This window comes from Mytilus galloprovincialis, chromosome 9 (genome assembly GCF_965363235.1).
Source record: "Mytilus galloprovincialis chromosome 9, xbMytGall1.hap1.1, whole genome shotgun sequence".
In the NCBI taxonomy this organism is placed as follows: domain Eukaryota; kingdom Metazoa; phylum Mollusca; class Bivalvia; order Mytilida; family Mytilidae; genus Mytilus; species Mytilus galloprovincialis.
In genome coordinates, this window is record NC_134846.1 from 29,071,034 (window position 1) to 29,091,232 (window position 20,199).

The following is a 20,199-nucleotide window of genomic DNA, read 5'->3' on the forward strand; positions in this document are numbered from 1 at the left end:
CAAAAGATTTCAAGACGCCTTAAACATAAAATTGTCCATATTTTGAGTTAGAGCCGATGGAGTTTTCTATAATTTTGATATAATTTGTCCCAAAAGTAGTACAACACACTTTAGAAATTTCAATGATAAAGCGCAGGTGGGATTTTTAAAATTTTTATTTATGTTCTAAAAGAAATGCACTACAAAATAATTGTGGTCTCCGACCTGCTGCCTGAAATTACAAAAGTTTATTTCCCTATACAATGTATCAGATTTAGCTTAAGTTTACTTTACTTTAAATTAAAATAAATAGCAAACCTGATACAATAGACCATAAGAAATTTGAAAATATAAAAAAAGTTCTTTTTTGTACCTAACTGCATCCCCTCCTTCCCTTAAACTGGAAAAACTTCCACATAAAAGACAACAGATTGCATTTTCATTGATTATCAATTACTAGTACAAAATTTTTTTTGTCAAGCTTGCTATTCCTGTCCAGAAAGCTCAACATAGGAAGAGTGATCTGACCTCGGCAACGGTAGATTTAAGTTATTACTTAAAAGCTATATATTTTAAAAGCCAAGAAGGTGGAAGACCTAAATGCTTCATACTTTGTATAAAGATGCCTTATTTTAGGAAGTATACATCTGTCATTTATGTCCTTGACCTCATTCTCATGATACAGCGATTACTTGAAAAAAAGAAAAAGATTTTTTGCAATGTTAATTTCTCTCTTATTATGAGTAATAGTTTAACTATATTTAGTTAGTGCATACCTTGCAAGGTGTTAATGCCTGTCAGACAGTTTTCACTTGGCCTCAACCTAATTTCATGGATTAGTGAACAAGTTAAGTTTTCGTGGTCAAGTCAATATCTTAGATACTATGAGCAATAGGTCTGCTATATTTGGAGTATGGGATCATAATAAGGTGTACTTACATTTATTTAAAAACCAGTTGTTGGTATGACACGGGTTATGTTCTTCTCATATATGTTATGATGGTATGATACTAAACCCCTCACGGGGAGGATTGTACCTGATATTCATTTGATGAAGACATAATTTTTCAATCAGTTTAATTGAAGTCTGCAGCTGGCATGTCAGTTAACTGCTATTAGTCTGATGTTATTTATGTATTATTGTTATTTTGTTTATTTTCTTTGGTTAAATCTTCTGACATCAGACTCGGACTTCTCTTGAACTGAATTTTAATGTGCGTATTGTTATGCGTTTACTTTTCTGCATTGGCTAGAGGCATAGGGGGAGAGTTGAGATCTCACAAACATGTTTAACCCCGCCGAATTTTTTCGCCTGTCCCAAGTCAGGAGCCTCTGGCCTTTGTTAGTCTTATATTATTTTAACTTTAGTTTCTTGTGTACAATTTGGAGTTTAGTATGGCTTTCATTATCACTGAACTAGTATATATATTCGTTTAGGGGCCAGCTGAAGGACGCTTCCGGGTGCGGGAATTTCTCGTTGCATTGAAGACCTATTGGTGACCTTCTGCTGTTGTCTGCTCTATGGTGGGGTTGTTGTCTCTTTGGCACATTACCCATTTCCATTCTCAATTTTATTTGGATTCATTTATTTTCGTGGGTACCAATTTTGTTGATTACAGAAACCTTGCATTTTTGTATATGTGATAATGTCCAACTGGCAGTTGTCATCTAACCTTGACCTCATTTTCATGGTTCAAAGGTTAAATTAAGTTTTGTGTTTTTGGCTTTTTTTTTTAATGCTTTTTACAATAGGTCAACTATTTTTATAGGACCGCAATAATTTTTTGTCATATATTGGTATGACGTTGGCGTCGTCCGAAGACATTTGGTTTTCACACTATAAGTTGTAGTATAACTTAAGTATAAATAAATAGAAATCTATGAAATTTAAACACAAGGTTTATGACCACAAAAGGAAGGTTGGGATTGATTTTGGAAGTTTTGGTTCCAACAGTTTAGGAATTAGGGGCCAAAAAGGGTCCAAAATTAAACTTTGTTTGATTTCATCAAAAATTGAATTGTTCAGGGTCTTTGATATGCCAAATCTAACTGTGTATTTAGATTCTTAATTTTTGGTCTCGTTTTCAAATTGGTCTACATTAAGGTCCAAAGGGTCCAAAATCAAACTTAGTTTGATTTTAACAAAAATTGAATTCTTGGGGTTCTTTGATATGCTGAATCTAAACATGTACTTAGATTTTTGATTATGGGCCCTAGTGTTGTTCCGATGATCGGAATAAGTCGGAAATCAGTTGGTTGGGCCTGGCGATGTCGATAATCGATTGGGATTTTGTTCAATCGATTGTCGTTAAAGTTTCCGGACTTTTAGCTTGTCAACTTCCGGTCCGTTTACGGTTTGCATTTTATATGCGCAGTCAAACAAATAATAACAAAAATACAAGTCGATGACAATAACAATGTCAAACATCCTTTAATTACCAATAACCAATTTCCTTCTTTATAAACTTGACAAAAGCATTGACTATACATATTTGCAGATTGAAGGAATGTTATTTAAGATTAATAACTTTGTATGAAATACTTTCCTTCAATACCGGTACTTGTTACGGTATTTACTTGTTACTTGAGAGCGTACAAATCATTCTGATTTTAGACAAAATAATTTATTTGCTTCATTAGAACGTATTGCAAATTGCCTTTTATTAATGTTTTATCCATTTGTAGCATAAAAAAACGTCATATTCCTTTCCAAATTGCTTGCCAAACATCGTTTATTTTTGTAAATTTTCCGAAATTTGTCCGCCATTAATAAATATAAGAATCACGAATCGGATACGGTTCAACTATGTAATAATTCCGCATTCTTGCAATTATAAGTTCAGACGCACAAATGACACAATTGACAGAAAATAATGATCACAAAAATGAAAAAAAATGCATTCTACACGAATTAACAGACTTTGGCTTAATCCCCTTTGTTTACTGTATATATTATAATGCAAATGCATTGTTTTATTTTTTTCTGTTAATTTTAAATTTCTTAAAGTTAAAAACTTAATATATCTTTTCCTAATTAGAAGCATTCAAATGTTTATACAGCTATGTTATTGAAATTTTATTGTGACACCATTGAAATTTAGAAATGTTAGTGTCACTGTTGGTAATTAATGTTGTAATTATGAGATAAAATATCTTTAATATGAATCGTGATTCTTATTAATTCATTGTTTCAACTGCTAAATAAATAATTATCAAAGGTACCAGGATCATAATTTAGTACGCCAGAATATGAAAGGGAAATAAAAGATCATAAATATGAATATATAAACTCTGCAATGATATGGAATATACACATTAGATATGTACAATGAGACTAAATGCATGATTTCATTTAAAACAAAAGGGCAAGGTATTATGAAGCGATTATAACCGATAGTCGGTTGGTTGCTGTCATCCGATTGTAATAGATAATCGGTTGGTAATTTCAACCGATTATCCAACACTAATGGGCCCAGTTTTCAAGTTGGTCCAAATCGGGGTCCAAAATTAAACTTTGTTTGATATCAACAAAAATTGAATATATGGGGTTCTTCAATATACAGAGTCTTACCATGTATTTAGATTTTTAATATTTGGGCTCGGTTATCAAATTGGTCCACATTGAGGTCTAAAGGGTCCAAAATTGAACATTATTTGATTTCATCAAAAATTGAATTCTTGGGGTTCTTTGATATTCTGAATCTAACCATGTTTTTAGATTTTGGATATTGGACCATAATAGATAAATGTCCATTTTTAAGTTTTTAAGTAAGTTCTTAGACCACATTTGTTCTGTGTCAGAAACCTATGTTGTGTCAACTATTTGATCACAATCCAAATTCAGAGCTGTATCAAGCTTGAATGTTGTGTCCATACTTGCCCCAACTGTTCAGGGTTCGACATCTGCGGTCATATAAAGCTGAGCCCTGCGGAGCATCTGGTTGGTGTTTGTGAATATTTTACAATGTTCATGGCAGTCTTGCAGGTTTTATTTGACCTTGATCTCATGTTCACTGGTCATGCTCAGTGTTAAGTTTTCATGTTTTGGTCTGATTTTCTTAAATTATAACAGTGGTGGATCCAGAATTTTTCATAAGTTGGGACCCACTGACTGCCTAAGAGGGGCCCTGCTCCGGTCATGTATCATTGATTCCCTATATAATCAACCAAATTTTTCTCAGAAAAGGGGGGGCCTGGGCCCCTCCTCTGAATCCGCCTCTGTATAAGCAATAGGTCAACCATATTTGGTGTAAATATTGGGATTGTTAGGTGTTCATGTATTTGGGGTTCTCTTTATCTTACATCAGTACCTTTTAAAAATCAATCTGTTTAGAATATTACAGGCTTTGATACATTTGTATTTCATGTCAAAGAATTTGTTTTCCACAGCTATTGTGGTATATTTGATATATCTGTAACCAAAAGACCCTCTTTGTTAATTGATGGCTAAATTTATGCTATTTGGATACAGAAAGTTCAATCTAATAACAAAATTAATTCTTGAATTGCTCCCTTTCTGATTTGTCGCACATCAAGGAGAGTCATATCATAATGGGAGCAATTCAAGGGTTTAATTTTAATCAAATTGCATAAAGTTGTTTACCCGTATACCTGTTTTGAATTCAGAATTTGAATCAAATCATGTGACAATTGGAAAGTAAATACATTAAAGTAATTGATTGAAGAAAACAAGCCCAATTAAATGACAAAAAGTTAGACCTTTTATTTATTTTGGTTCAAATGTTTTACTCATTTAAACTATGGTTTTAACATAAATATAAAAAAGATGATGTGGTATGATTGCCAATGAGACAACTCTCGACAAGAAACAAAATGACACAGAAATTAACAACTATAGGTCACCGTACGGCCTTCAACAATGAGCAAAGCCCATACCGCAAAGTCAGCTTTAATAGGCCATGAAATGACAATTGTATAACAATTCAAACAAGAAAACTAACAGCCTAATTTATGTACAAAAAATGAAAAAAAAACAAATATGTTACACATCAACAAAGACAAGACCTGGTACAGGCACATGCATACAGAATGTGGCTGGGTTAAACATGTGAGTGGGATCCTAACCCACCCCCTAACCTTAAAGACTGTCTAAAATCTAAGAAATGGAAAGTCTAAATATATAAATATAGAGGATGTGGTATTATTTTCAATGAGAATACTTCCCAGCACTGTCCAAAGACCGATGATAGATGTAAGCAACTAAAGGTCACTGTACAGCTTTCAACAATGAGCAAAACGATTTAATCAATCGTTGAAAGCCTGAAATAAAAATAAATTTATTTGATTTCAAGAATTTTATGTAGATATCCAAGCTTTGATTGTCTCTGCTAAGTTTATTCATAACTTTATTATACCCAGGATAATTTAGAACTTATCATTTTGTCTAGACACTTATTTAATGTATATAGTTAAAGACCCAATTTTGAACCTTATCGTCTCATTTAAGTATACCCAGTAACTTCCCATCTTGCAGTGAATGAAAAGGTTAAAAGTTAAACACTTGCATCATAATGTAAAATATGTGTCTCAGAGGTGCCATAAAATGGAATAATAATCATATCAAAACTAAACTCAGTGCTTTTATTAAATATTTCATTGTCTATCAAGGGAGACAATTAGCTGCATGTTGGTTCATTATTGTTTAATTTTGCATAAGTCTAAAATTATTATATAGTATTATTACGATAATAGTTCATTTTACATATAAGGATGCCTCAGTAGTGATCATTTTTAATGAAGTTAAAATTTCTGACGTTCTATGTGCTCTAAATTAATAAAATAAAATTTTAAAAGGAAAAAGTAATTACAATAGATTTTTGTCTGAAATATTAAAGAATTTATGTAAATGCAAGGCCCCATTTTAATATTATACTTCTGTGGGTTATACAAGGTAAATTATATCCATGTCTTTTTCAATAAATGTATTTCATGTTTTAGATAAAAATAAGAAGAATTCTCTTTCTGATAAATCCTATAATCTCTCTCCTTTGAAAATAGCATATAAATCAAACTTGATTAATATTTCAATACTTTTAGAGAAAAATTAACCCTATTATGAGGGTCTGGATGGGTTTTGCAGAATAGTGAATAATGGGATTAAAGTGCAGAATTAGGGGCTCAAGAGATAAAGAATAGACAAAAAAAAGAATGGAGAATCATAGGGTGTTAAAATATATTAAAAAAAAATAGAGAATCATGGGCATATAAGATAAAGAATAGAGAAAAATTACCTAAATATTTGAATTCTAAAGTCATAAAGGACCCTCCTCCCACCTAGATCCACGTTATATGTTGTCTTTTATCACAGCTGGGATAAAAATGACAAGAAGACAAACTAATTCTTATTTATCGCTATTTTGAGCATTTTTCCTTTGATCTTTTTTTGTGATAATTTTTCATATCATGCTACTCGCTTGAGATGGATAATTATTGCTAGAAACTAAGCAGCCATGTGGCGTTACTAATGAAATTGACATGAAACAGACAACGTCGTCATAAGTAAAATAGCGATAATCTATAAATCTCAGTGTTCACTATTTTTAAAACCTTTATATTTGGTGTCAAATAACAAGTAACGGTAAATCAATACAGGTGGGCTGAGATTTCTTAATTTAATGTTGATTTCCGATGTTTTTTCTTTGTTAATAATTAATAACTGATTTTAGTCCTTTTAATAGGTTTCAGTATTATTAATCCAGCAATGTCTTTGAAAATTTGTATTGTGTTGCATTATAACATTACCTACATTATCCCATAATTTGTCGTTTCTGAATCTGAAGCATTCTGGGTAATATTTCAAAAATATAACAAGAAAGTATGATTATTTTCAATTTATTTGTGAAGAATGGTCTAATCAATGGGAATTGAAGCAATGATGGCACTATATTCATTTTGCTATTTGTGTGAACAATGAAATTTCCAATTTTCTGTAACAAAATTCTATTATCATTTCTATTTTCAGATTGTAAAGCCCAGGAGAACAAAGCACTGTCGATTATGTGAGCAATGTTTTGAAGAGATGGATCATCATTGTCTGTTCCTGTTGAAGTGTGTTGCGAAGAATAACCATGTCTTGTTCATCTGGTTCTTGATAATGTGTGTCCTATCGATGATCATTTACGAAATCCATATTTCAATATACATCTCCATGGTAACCATAGACATTACATGGGGTAGAATTCTCTATATTCTGTTTTATGATGACGCTTGGACATTCAGTTTGGCATTAGCTAATGCAGTTTCAATTTTATGGGGCGTGAATTTGATCCGATTCCAGTTATCTGTTGTTTCAAAAGGACAGCTTACTGCCATTCAGGTCCATACTAAAAAGCAAAGTGCACTTACAACTGAGGAAAAGTTTTGGAACATCATAAATTTTATGAGATTTAGACCACCATATGCAAAAGATCCATATTTAGCAGCTCAAAACTTAATTCAAGTATAATATCGTCATAAAATATCTATTATTATTTTTATTATGCCCCACCTACGATAGTAGAGGGGCATTATGTTTTCTGGTCTGTGCCTCCGTTCGTCCGTTCGTTCGTCCGTTCGTTCGTCCCGCTTCAGGTTAAAGTTTTTGGTCGAGGTAGTTTTTGATGAAGTTGAAGTCCAATCAATTTGAAACTTAGTACACATGTTAACTATGATATGATCTTTCTAATTTTAATGTCAAATTAAAGTATTGACCCCAATTTCACGGTCCACTGAACAAAGAAGAAGATAGTGTGAAGCTCAGGTTAAAGTTTTTGGTCAAGGTAGTTTTTGATGAAGTTGAAGTCCAATCAACTTGAAACTTAGTACACATGTTAACTGCCAAATTAAAGTATTGACCCCAATTTCACGGTCCAGTGAACATGTAAAATGATAGTGCGAGTGGGGCATCCGTGTACTATGGACACATTCTTGTTTTTTTTTAGATCTCCAAATTGTATAGATTTTTTACTGGTTTCAAGACAGAATTGTTTTGAGACAGCAACCTACCATAAAAAATAACAAAAAAACATGTAGAGGTTAATATAGTCTTCCCTAAAAGATAGCTGTCTATACAAAAATATCATCTCAAACTTGTCCAGTCAAAAAAATGTGATTAGATTAAAGAATATCTGCCATCAACATCAAAATCTACAAATAACCAAAATGCATTATGATATTACATAAGACAACCACTGCAATGTTCCTAACTATAGTATGATTGACAACTACTCCGAGATCACTCCTATTACTGTTGATTCATTTATTAACATGGGTTCCATTTTTTGTGGATTGAGGGAATATGTATTATCATGGATATTTTATTTCATGGTTTTTCCAAAGTCTGCATACAAGTTTATGGGAAATTTGAACATTTATATTTATGGTTTACATTTACCCATGAAATCCACAAAATTGGTATTCTACAAATAATAATGAATCTTCTATATAAAAACGAGTAGGAGTCTTGATTCAGTCTTGTTGTAAAATATACTGGTACAGTACACACAAGTTGATTTAAAAAAAATTGTTTGAGTGCTAATTATAAAAATGCTAAATGCTCATGATTGGGTGGGATTCACTCAGAAATATCTGTATGTATATTCAATACCGGTAGATATTATGTGACAAGGTTATAAATCTAAGTGTTATCACTCTAAATCTCCAAGAAGCACCCTATTTCACTGTGTTTCACTAAACACCTTGAAGGGTGATTTTTAATAGTGTGTATATTGTTCTCATTGAAATAGAATGTATTGATGATTTTATCTTAGACAGTCTGACATCTGACATAATTAATCATGACCACCATGAAAAAATAGAAATGCTTTTTTAGTATCCCAACCATATTGGTGTTCATGCTCACCATGAGATTCTTTAAATGTAGTTTTATTTAAGAATTGAATGCTTCTTTTTGTAACTTCATTGGGGTGTAAAAGCGTTGACCGAAGTACATTTTGTATGAATTTTCCGCGCTTCATACTAAAAATGTGCGCATGGTCAACGCTTTTACAATTCTATGAAGTTACAAAAAGAAGCATTCAATACTTATAATTACATTTTTTTAGCAATGATCATGAAAACACAAATTTTAATACATGTATTGCTTTATTTAATTCACCTGTGCACTTTATTGTGGGACCACATGTTATCATGAATGAAAGTTTTATTGAGCAATGCAATTGCTTACAGAATAACATGTGATGTGCAATTAGCCAATCAGAATAAAGTATCATAATGAAACATACATCTGATGTAATTATTTGAGAATATGCTAAATTCTGTGCTTTTATATGTCCACCTTATACACTTAACCACAATCAAATTATTGCATTCCACCACTGTATAATTTATTGAGTGTGTAAGATATTTCTCCTTGCAAGCCTTTTTTATTTCTCTAAAATTCATTTGTTGTTTTTAGTATGAAATAGATTTTTTTAAATATAAATCTTACAGGATTTTTTTTTTGGAAAGACAAAATTAATTATCCTATTCTAAAAGAAAATGCAGGCATTAAAGAACTTATCAATATCAAAAATATACCACAGTCAGCAAAGTGAAACATGCTCTGCCTTAACACCAAGATATTATCTAAAGGGAATATTTTACATACAACATATACATGCTTTATGTGATATCAATTGTGATATTTTATTTTATGCTTGTACTTTTACAACAAATAACAGCTTATGCAGATACATGTCCCTAAATGATGGTGTTTTTTTATTCACAATATCAAAAGCCCTTGCTGTTTTAAAAACCATAGATACTCTATTATAATGGAATAATTAAAATGAATATTGCATATCAACTAGAAAAGAGTTGGGAGTTTATGGGAAGTTAATTTACAAATAAAAATTGTACCAATGTAGCATTTATCATGTGTAAACATTTTCAATACTTTTATAGTTTTTCATTGACAGTTTAATTAGACAATTTATGTATAGTGTCTTGAAATATAAAATTTATTTGTATGAGGCTTAGAAACAGGGAAATGCGAGTTTGTACAAAGCATTTTCCCGTTTCGTGCCTAATACAAATAAATTTCATATTTCAAGACACTATACATATATATTGTCTTTTTACTGAAATCGATAAAAAAATTTAAAAATATGTAACAAATATTGTTAAAAAAAAGTGTTTGGAATTTCCCTCATGTGGTACCATTTTGGGGTATTTCCCTATGAGCGTAGTCCAGGCGGTAAGACATTGACATTTTAAGGAATTTGAAAGGGAAAATGAACTTAATTAATAACATTTAATAAACATGGTATATAAATTACCAATTTGAAGACATAACAAGTTTAAATTCATAAAAGTTTGACCATTGTTACTACACGTTGTCATGGTTGTGACGTGACGTTGTTGATGAAATGCAGTAGTTCTGGTAAGTAGGCGGGGCTTATAGGTTAGTTGAGGTCATTGACGTATAAAGCTAACGTTTATACGTATAGCTTTATCTGTATAGTAAAATAGCTGATTGCAGTATAACAGTATTTAGTTTGTAGTTTTTCTGAGTATTTATTTTATATTTCAAAATCTATTTTTGCAATAAATGTGTGACAAACTGTTGTTGTATTCCTTTAGTAGTAAATATGATTCTCTGCCTATTACAACAGATATCTTCAGGTTTGAGAATGCAGTTATCTCCCTTGGATTTTATTGATACATGTATATGGATATACTGTAAATTCAGAAACTATTGCATGCATTTATTATTGCAATATTGTCATTTTAGGCAAAAATGCGATTTTAATGTTGCGATATTGAGAAAAATACTGTTTAATTCATATTAAAAATTTCAAAATGAGAGTTTGAATTATTAGGGTTATAAAAACCCTGTCACATTTTTCGCCATAATAAAACTATCGAATAATTACTGAATTTACAGTACCTGCCAATTACAAAATATATCTCGTTTGAGAACACAGTTATCTCTTGGTTTTTATTAATATATGGATATACCGTGGATTCCATTGACTACGACCCCAAGGGTGACTGCAGAATAGAAATTTGGTCAATGACTTGCAATAAAACCCTTGTCAAAATTGTGGTTTCTATTCTTCTGTGCTCAGCAACATCCAGTCAGAATTGGAAGATTTTATCTGATGCCTTTTTGCACTTTAAGAACCCTCGCAACAGCTCCTAGATGGGTCCCTATAGGTGGCCTATTGCAAGGCAAAATTTATGTCCCTTTTCAATATACCTTCATTTTCCAGTTGCAGTGAAAATTTCCCAGACCTTCATCATGGACTCTTTTACAGGACCATACTGTTGTAATTATTGTTAAAATTGTTCTTGTTTTGAAATAACATTAACGGCACCAATTTTCCTGCACCAGATGCGCATTTCGACAATACATGTCTCTTCAGTGATGCTCGTGGCCAAAATATTTGAAATCCAAAGCTTATGTAATGTTTATTGGTCGTTAAGGTTACAGTTGAGTAGAATCTTAGTTTAGAAATGCATGGTTTACGCTAGAGAAAGAGTTGGGTGGATTTAGACGTTTGGCGGGAAGATAAGTGGTCGGGTCGAAAGTTACAGGGGTGATCGTAAGGGACTTTCGATGCTCCGTATGGAGAACATTTAGAGAACACCCCTATCTAGTAAATAATATATTCGCCCTGGAGTATATAAGAGAGTGAGAAACGGTACTCGAGGCTGTCGGTTGGCTGACGATGAGCCGTCATAAGTCAACAGAGCGTACGTCGGTAATATTAAGGGCTGAAAGAGCTTTAATATTTAGAGGACACTTTGTACTGGGTACAAAGTAAACGTACGAGTTGATTGGATTGACAAGGCAGACTGTCCCACTCGGAGGACAAGTTGTACCAGCCCGCACTGTCTGGTAGTGACAGACTGTCCCTCTCGGAGGACAAGTTGTACCAGCCCGCACTGTCTGGAAGTGACAGACTGTCCCATTCGGAGGACAGGCTGTACCAGCACACACTGTCTGATACAGACAGACTGTACCAGCCATACTGTCTTTTAGTGACATAAAGTCCCATTAGGACAGGCTGTTATATTGTATAAACTTGTATATATAAGAGTTCATACTTACTTTGTATCGACAAAGAGCCCGTGTATATATTTTGGTTCATTGTGTATAGCATAGATAGTTATTATAGTTATTGGTATTGACGTATTGGTTGTGGACAACTTGGATCCAAGTATTTACTGGAACGGACGTTTGAGATATAAACGCCTGGTTACACGTTACACTTATATAAAAGATGAAGAGCTATAATCCAAAAGGTCCAAAAAGTATAGCCAAATCCGTGAAAGGAATCAGAGCTTTGCATGAGGGTGATACATTCCTTAATTTATAATAATTTCTAACATTTTGTAACAGCAAATTTTAATAACACAAAAAATCCTGCATAAAATATTTGCCACTGAGAGCATATATCAATTAGTAATTTATCTTAGTGAAAATATACTTTAATTGTGAAAATTTAAGCATTTAAAATAAGTTAGTTTAATTAAGGAATGGAAAATAAGCAAATTGTCTCTTTTATAAATTCTGTTCTTTCAATGTACATGGTGAGGTTACCTATTTTAATGGATGACACTGGTATGCATGAACCAGGATTTTATTGCATAATTCTTTTAAAAAAAAATATATCAAATATGAAGCAACTGTAATCTACAAAAATGATTCTATCGAAACCATGGAATGACTCCTTGTAGGAGTTTTTCAAATAAAAGACAATTTTCAACTCACTTATATTGCTTATAACCTTGAAGACTATAATAGATTAATGATCAGCTGTACGAGTTCTACAAAAAGGTTTTTCTCATCATAACAGTTGAATGTCTCCTTACAGAAGCTATTGCCCTCAAATGACATATTTTGACTTATAAAAATGTTTGCCTATTATCTTGTTGACTATAAAAGATTAAAAAAAAAAATTGTAAACAGCAAAAATGCTGATATGACAGAAACCATTGGATGACTTCTTAAGGTTATTGTCCTTAAATATACAATATAAGGTCAATGTCAGGAAAATATAAACCTTTTTGTATGACTGGGTAAGAGCAAGGTTCTACCAAGACCTTCCTCAGTTTTGCGCTGAGTACAAAAAAGTTTATATTTTTATGACATTGACCTAATGTTGTTTTTATACTGCAATTTATATTAGTTAAATGATATCTTTTTTAATCGTAACACAAATGTCAAACTTATTTTCATCCTTTAAAGGACCCCTGATTGTGGAAAAAGTGTTCCATGATGAAATTTACACTATACAAAATATAGCTTTGTTACTATATTAAGTTGCAATATAAATTAATGACCACATTTGTCTAATTGTTTAAGTTTTTATACGACCGCAAAAATTGAAAATTTTTTGGTCGTAAATTGGTATCACGTTGGCGTCGTCGTCGTCGTCGTCCGAATACTTTTAGTTTTCACACTCTAACTTAAGTAAAAGTGAATAGAAATCTATGAAATTTTAACACAAGGTTTATGACCACAAAAGGAAGGTTGGGATTGATTTTGGGAGTTTCGGTCCCAACAGTTAATATAAGGGAATAAGGGGCCAAAAAGGGCCCAAATAAGCATTTTCTTGGTTTTCGCACTATAACTTTAGTTTAAGTAAATAGAAATCTATGAAATTTTAACACAAGGTTTATGACCACAAAAGGAAGGTTGGGATTGATTTTGGGAGTTTTGGTTCCAACAGTTTAGGAATTAGGGGCCAAAAAAGGGCCCAAATAAGCATTATTCTTGGTTTTCGCACAATAACTTTAGTATAAGTAAATAGAAATCAATGAAATTTAAACACAAGGTTTATGACCACAAAAGGAAGGTTGGGATTGATTTTGGGAGTTGAGGTCCCAACAGTTTAGGAATTAGGGGCCAACAAGGGGCCCAAATAAGCATTATTCTTGGTTTTCGCACCATAACTTTAGTATAAAGAAATAGAAATCTATGAAATTTAAACACAAGGTTTATGACCAGAAAAGGAAGGTTGGGTTTGATTTTGGGAGTTTTGGTCCCAACAGTTTAGGAATAAGAGGCCCAAAGGGTCCAAAATTGAACTTTGTTTGATTTCATCAAAAACTGAATAATTGGGGTTCTTTGATATGCCGAATCTAACTGTGTATGTAGATTTTTAATCTTTGGTCCCGTTTTCAAATTGGTCTACATTAAGGTCCAAAGGGTCCAAAATTAAACTTAGTTTGATTTTAACAAAAATTGAATCCTTGGGGTTCTTTGATATGCTGAATCTAAAAATGTACTTAGATTTTTGATTATTGGTCCAGTTTTCAAGTTGGTCCAAATCGGGGTCTAAAATTAAACTTTGTTTGATTTCATCAAAAATTGAATAATTGGGGTTCTTTGATATGCCAAATCTAACTGTGTATGTAGATTCTTAAATTTTGGTCCCGTTTTCAAATTGGTCTACATTAAAGTCCAAAGGGTCCAAAATTAAACTAAGTTTGATTTTAACAGAAATTGAATTCTTGGGCTTTTTTGATATGCTGAATCTAAACATGTACTTAGATTTTTGATTATGGGCCCAGTTTTCAAGTTGGTTCAAATCAAGATCCAAAATTATTATATTAAGCATTGTGCAATAGCAAGAAATTTTCAATTGCACAGTATTCAGCAATAGCGAGAAATCTTCAATTGCACAGTATTGTGCAATAGCAAGACATTTTCAATTGCACAGTATTGCACAATAGCAAGAAATCTTCAATTGCACAGTATTGTGCAATAGGAAATATTTTCAATTGCACAGTATTGTGCAATAGCAAGAAATATCTAATTGCACAATATTGTGCAATAGCAAGAAATTTTCAATTGGATTTATCTTTCTTTGTCCAGAATAGTAGTTGAATCAACTTAAATCATTGTTTTATACAATATACAATGTATATTCACTTTTACTACCAACTGATAAATTAAAACAATCTTTACCATTCAGTGATAATAAGCACTTTATTTTACATTTTAATATTTTATGATGTATTTAAATGAGTAGTTATTATTGCAAACTCCATTAGAAATTTGAATTGAGATCAGTTTTGGAAAAAGGGAAAGTGGGATGTGAAAAAAAGGGGGGGTTAAATTTTTCTCATTTCAGATTTCATAAATAAAAAGAAAATTTCTTCAAACATTTTTTTGAAAGGATTAATATTCAACAGCATAGTGAATTGCTCAAAGGAAAAAAAAAATATTTTAAGTTCATTAGACCACATTCATTCTGTGTCAGAAACCTATGCTGTGTCAACTATTTAATCACAATCCAAATTTAGAGCTGAATCCAGCTTGAATGTTGTGTCCATACTTGCCCCAACCGTTCAGCTAGGGTTCAACCTCTGCGGTCGTATAAAGTTGCACCCTGCGGAGCATCTGGTTGGCCTTTTATTTATAGAACTATAATAAATTTTAAAGGTAGGAGCTGTAGACAACAAAAGTGAGCAATACATAATCATTTTTGATGTGCCGTTTAGTCTCCTGGTAGCCTCTGGTTTTAAAATAGTCCTATAATATAAGACTCTACAGGTTCATATCATTTACATTCAACGTTTTTTATTTTAAAAAAAATATCCGATAAAAAACGTTGATTGTTCAACATTGATAGTAAAAAATACATCCGATAAAAAACGTTGAATGTAAATGATATGAACCTACGGAGTCTTATAATATAGGACAAGTTTTAAAACTGCACCTTCCTAGTTTACATCTTATTACTCTTGGTTTTTAATTTGTATCTAATAAATCTTTATTAGCACAAATTACACCCTTTAGAGAGTCAAATGCAAATTATTACACGTAAGAACAACAATTATATAATAATGACATTTACATTTACATAAAAAAAAACAAAAAAAAAGCATTAAACACATAACAATGACCTCAAGTGCCCTCGCATTGGCGGATCCAGGGGGTTCCGGGGGTTGGAACCCCCCTTTTTTGGCCGATCAATTCATTTGAATTGGGACATATAGTTGGAATCCCCCCTCCCCCTTTTGTCCTAGGTTGGGACCCCCTTTTTAAAATGGCTGTATCCTCCCCTGCCCCCGTCCTCAGTTTCATAGCCTGTGTAATAAAGGAGCCGAAATATTTCACTTGCTGACTAGTGGTTGGATTTAGGATAATTATATTTCATTTTATTATCAAAAAAATCTTTGGATTGAGTTTTAAAAATGAGATGAAGAAACCAAATTGTGAACTTTGGATTCTGTCAATATAATGGGAAAAAAATCTTGGTGGTATATGTTTTGTTAGTGCAAAACTCACTCCAAGCTTAATCACGGAATTTTTAAAAGCCAAGTATTATTGATTGGCTATGTACGACTTCAGCACAAATGATTTTCATGATAGTTATTTTTAATCAGACAACAAGGTCGTGTTAGTGAAGAGATTTTTTCAACCAGGCATCAAAATAATTAGTATTATTAGATTTACGATTCTTCCTGCAACACACCTCAAAATAATCCAAATATATGTTGCTGCTTCAATTGTGTCAATATTATAAAATGTGTTTTAGATGTGTGATAAAAAATTATGTTTTGCTTTCAAGACCGATGGTACTTTTTCATATAATTTCCTTTTTTTTTTTGCTGATCTGTCTTCTAAGACAATTTTGCGTTTGTGGTTCCCGTTTTTCACGCCCATGAGCGTTATGGCATTATTCTCTGGTGGTAACATTTTTGCTTCTTCCGTTCTTCTTGATAGGATGTCTGTGGAAGTGTCCTGGTGTCCAAAGTATCAATGTGTTACGGCCTTTAATTTTATTACATAATATATTAGGGCCGCCCAGTCTTATCTAGGTCTGCATAACTGGTCTTTTAGTCGATCTCAATCATAGCAAGACTATTTGCAGATCACCGTCTTATATACAGGCCAACTCCAGATCCCAAAGTTACTGTAACAAACTTCAGGATAATCTTGATACCGCAGCAAAGTTGGAAATGGCTGGTGGATGGCTTTTAATTCCGACAAATGCACTGTTTATTCTTTCATGCAGAAAAAAAAACCCAACTAAAATGAAATGTATGATCATTTGCTAAATAACTTGGTATTACACTTCAATCAAATCTAAAAAGAAACAAACTTGATACACCATCATACCAAACACTATACCGGCCATAAAACAAAGCAGTCAATCTGGAGGCCACACACCGCCGAATCAATATCAAAGAAGTAAGTTGTCCTAATGCGATCTTATCAGTATGTCTATAATAATTAACTGTAATACAAGTAGTGTACCTGACATGCTTAATCACTTATACTGCTCACTAGACTTGTCGTGATGTAGAAGATCTCACAGCATCTAGTCCAGCCCTAGCCCCAGCGACTTATTTTACGTGACCGGCAATCCCCTCTTTAAGTACCAAGCGTAATGTTTTGAAATTTTCGGGGATAGAAGACTACCCAACCCTTCGTTGACACACCATACACACTGTTAGTATGTATGTACTGGTAAATGCCTCCGATATCCGAAGAACCCCTCGAAAGCTCCGAGGGTACAGTGGCATCCATGTACACTCCCTATCGGGATTAATGGAGATGTGTCACTAACGTATATTTATACGACAATTAATCCCCACCCAACACAAAGGGAGTGCTAGGACACCGGGAAGTCTGTTATTATGGTGGGGGAAGCCGAAGTACTAGGAATGAACCACCGGGCCACTTGGTGGAAACAGACAACCCAGAGAGATATCAGAAGATTGATCTCCAGGTCAAAGTAGGGGACAACTTTGACCAACCGAGGCCCCCAAAGTACCCGGCATTCTAGTTTAAACTCCGGTCTGGGTACCAGAGATGTGTGTGAGAGGATGAAAATTACCCTTCTGATGTACTGATATTTTTTGCACCCCGAGTGAGAATCGAACTCGGGACCTTCAGCACTGTAGCCATCGGTCTTAACTACTAGACCACGAACTCACACGATCGCGATTCTCATTAAATTCAATTCAATTCAAATCTTTATTGCCATAAAACTACATATTTATAGTATGTGACACAACATAACAAAATGAACATAAAAAATAACAACAAGATCATTAATATACACAATAAAAGTAAATATTTTAAGAGTCCCCTGTCCTCAGTTCATTAGACTGTTATAAAAAGGATCCTACCTTATTTACCTGAGTGTGTGGAATTGGGTTGAGTATATATGGTATTTTATCTATGTCATATAATTTTAAAAAGTGGATATTCTCATTTATCAAAAAAATCAAAAGAAACTTTTCTATTATTATGGTTTCTATAATAATATAAAAAGAAATGAATTTCATCTCCAATTTGTTTACAGTTTTTGCATTATCTTTCTTCTCTTGGTATTTTAAGGTATCTTCCCTTTTCTATTAATAAATTATGGTCACTTAATCTAAATTTTGTTATCAGTTTTCTGAATTCAAGTTTTGGGCAAGTTAAATATTTTTCTTCTGTATTATTTATTTTTACATGTTTATAAATAGTGAGTTTGCTGTTATCCTTTATATCTGATAGTTTATCATTTACTAGTTTTTCATAAAAAAAGCTTCAATTTTAATACTATTTGTTCTCTCATATTTTTAGTTATCTTTTGTGAGGAATATACTTTCAAAATAAATTTCAATCACTGATTTAATTGTCATGACATATAGAGATAAATCTAATCTTACTCTCTACGGGCGACATCATCACGTGAACAGGTTCGTGATGCTGCTAGCGTAGAAGGAAATGTAATTATTGAATCTTCCAAACCTTAAATTGATTTCAAAGTCGTTTCTGACAGTCTCGTGTTTCTCAACGTTTTCTCATCTAAAATATGAATTTATAAACGGGACCATTAAGTTACATTTAAAGTAAAATTTAAACAAAAAATCCTTTAGCGTCTGATTGTATGGTCTGACATAAAGTCATAAAGCTCGTTAACGGCATGTTATGTTCAATTGAAATAATTTGTAAATTGTAATGCAACGAAATTAGCTTAGCCGAGTGTTAGTTGTTGTACAGCCGATTAATTACAAAGATCAATCTCGTTACCTTACCTTATGAAAAGGGGGATTGGCACTTATGTAACGTATGGTTTAAACGTGCTGCTGGAATAGGTTTATCGGAACTCATTTGGACTGTGATTGTTATTTGTTAAGCTTGCGCACAGGTTTTGTTCACATTGGCGCATATTTATATTACATTTCATTTGTAAATATGTAGATAGTTACTTGTTCTGAACATATAGATAATTAAACTTTGAATTACAATTTTTCATATCAAATCTAAAAAAATAGCAATGTATATTTTCGTGTTTTGTGTATCTTGACATTATTTTGAAATTTCAAAACCACCACATAAAAATGCATATTAAACTAAAAGGGCATAACACGTTAGCAGTTGTGCGTAGAAGTGAGAAGTGTGAAAGACAACACTGAGTATAGGTGTCAGACCAATTTGTTGGTTAGATTTAGCAAACAATGACATCAAATGCACTATTTTTTGTCCGAGTAGGCCTACTTTCACAACGTTCTAAATTTGAGGGAGTAATTGGTGGTATGACACCTCAATGTCTCAGCTAGTCATCTCCACCACAAGGACGATCGATTTGTTATACGATCGCAAAATTTTTTTTGAGCGTATAATGCTATCATGTTGTCGTCGTCTGCGTCTGCGTCGTCCGAAGACACATTTAGTTTCCGTACAATAACTTTTGTTTTAGGGAATGGATCTTTATAAATTTTAAAAAGAAGGTTCAATATCATTAAAGAAAGCTTGGGATTGATTTGGGGGGTTGTGGTCCCAAGAGTTTTGAAAAAGGGGGCCCAAAATAAGCATTTTTGTAGTATTCAAACAATAACTTGTGTTTAAGTGTATGAATCTCTCTGAAATTATACCACTTGTAAGTTTTCATACCATGAAGGGATAGTTTGTATTGAAGTTTCGGTGGTTATGGTCCCAATCGTTATGGAATTAGGGGGGAAAAGGGGGCCCAAAATACGTTTTTTTTGTAGTTTTCAAACAATACTAGTAACTTGTGTTTAAGTGTATGAATCTCTCTGAAATTATACCATAAGTGTTCATACCATGAAGGGATAGTTAGTATTGACTTTGGGGGTTATGGCTCAAAATGTTTTGGAATTAGGGGCACAAAAAGGGGAAAAACTAGGTTTTTCTGGTCAATGGACAATTAAGACAATTTAAAAGCAGTGTAAGGGATGTAATTCAAAAACATTTAGCATACAATGTTGGGCATGTTTAGATTTGACTCCCTTACCCTACTT

The 20,199-nt window shown here is 32.7% G+C and overlaps 1 protein-coding gene across 1 annotated transcript in view; it reads left to right on the plus strand.

Moving 5' to 3' along the window:
• The window catches only part of LOC143044758 (uncharacterized), a 30,795-nt gene extending 23,338 nt beyond the window's left edge, over positions 1-7,457 (plus strand). The window contains exon 9 of the mRNA XM_076216893.1: positions 6,962-7,457. Within this exon, the coding sequence (XP_076073008.1) occupies positions 6,962-7,444 (483 nt within the window). The 3' untranslated portion in view covers positions 7,445-7,457. The remainder of the gene's footprint in view (positions 1-6,961) is intronic.
• Positions 7,458-20,199: the final 12,742 nt, after the last annotated feature.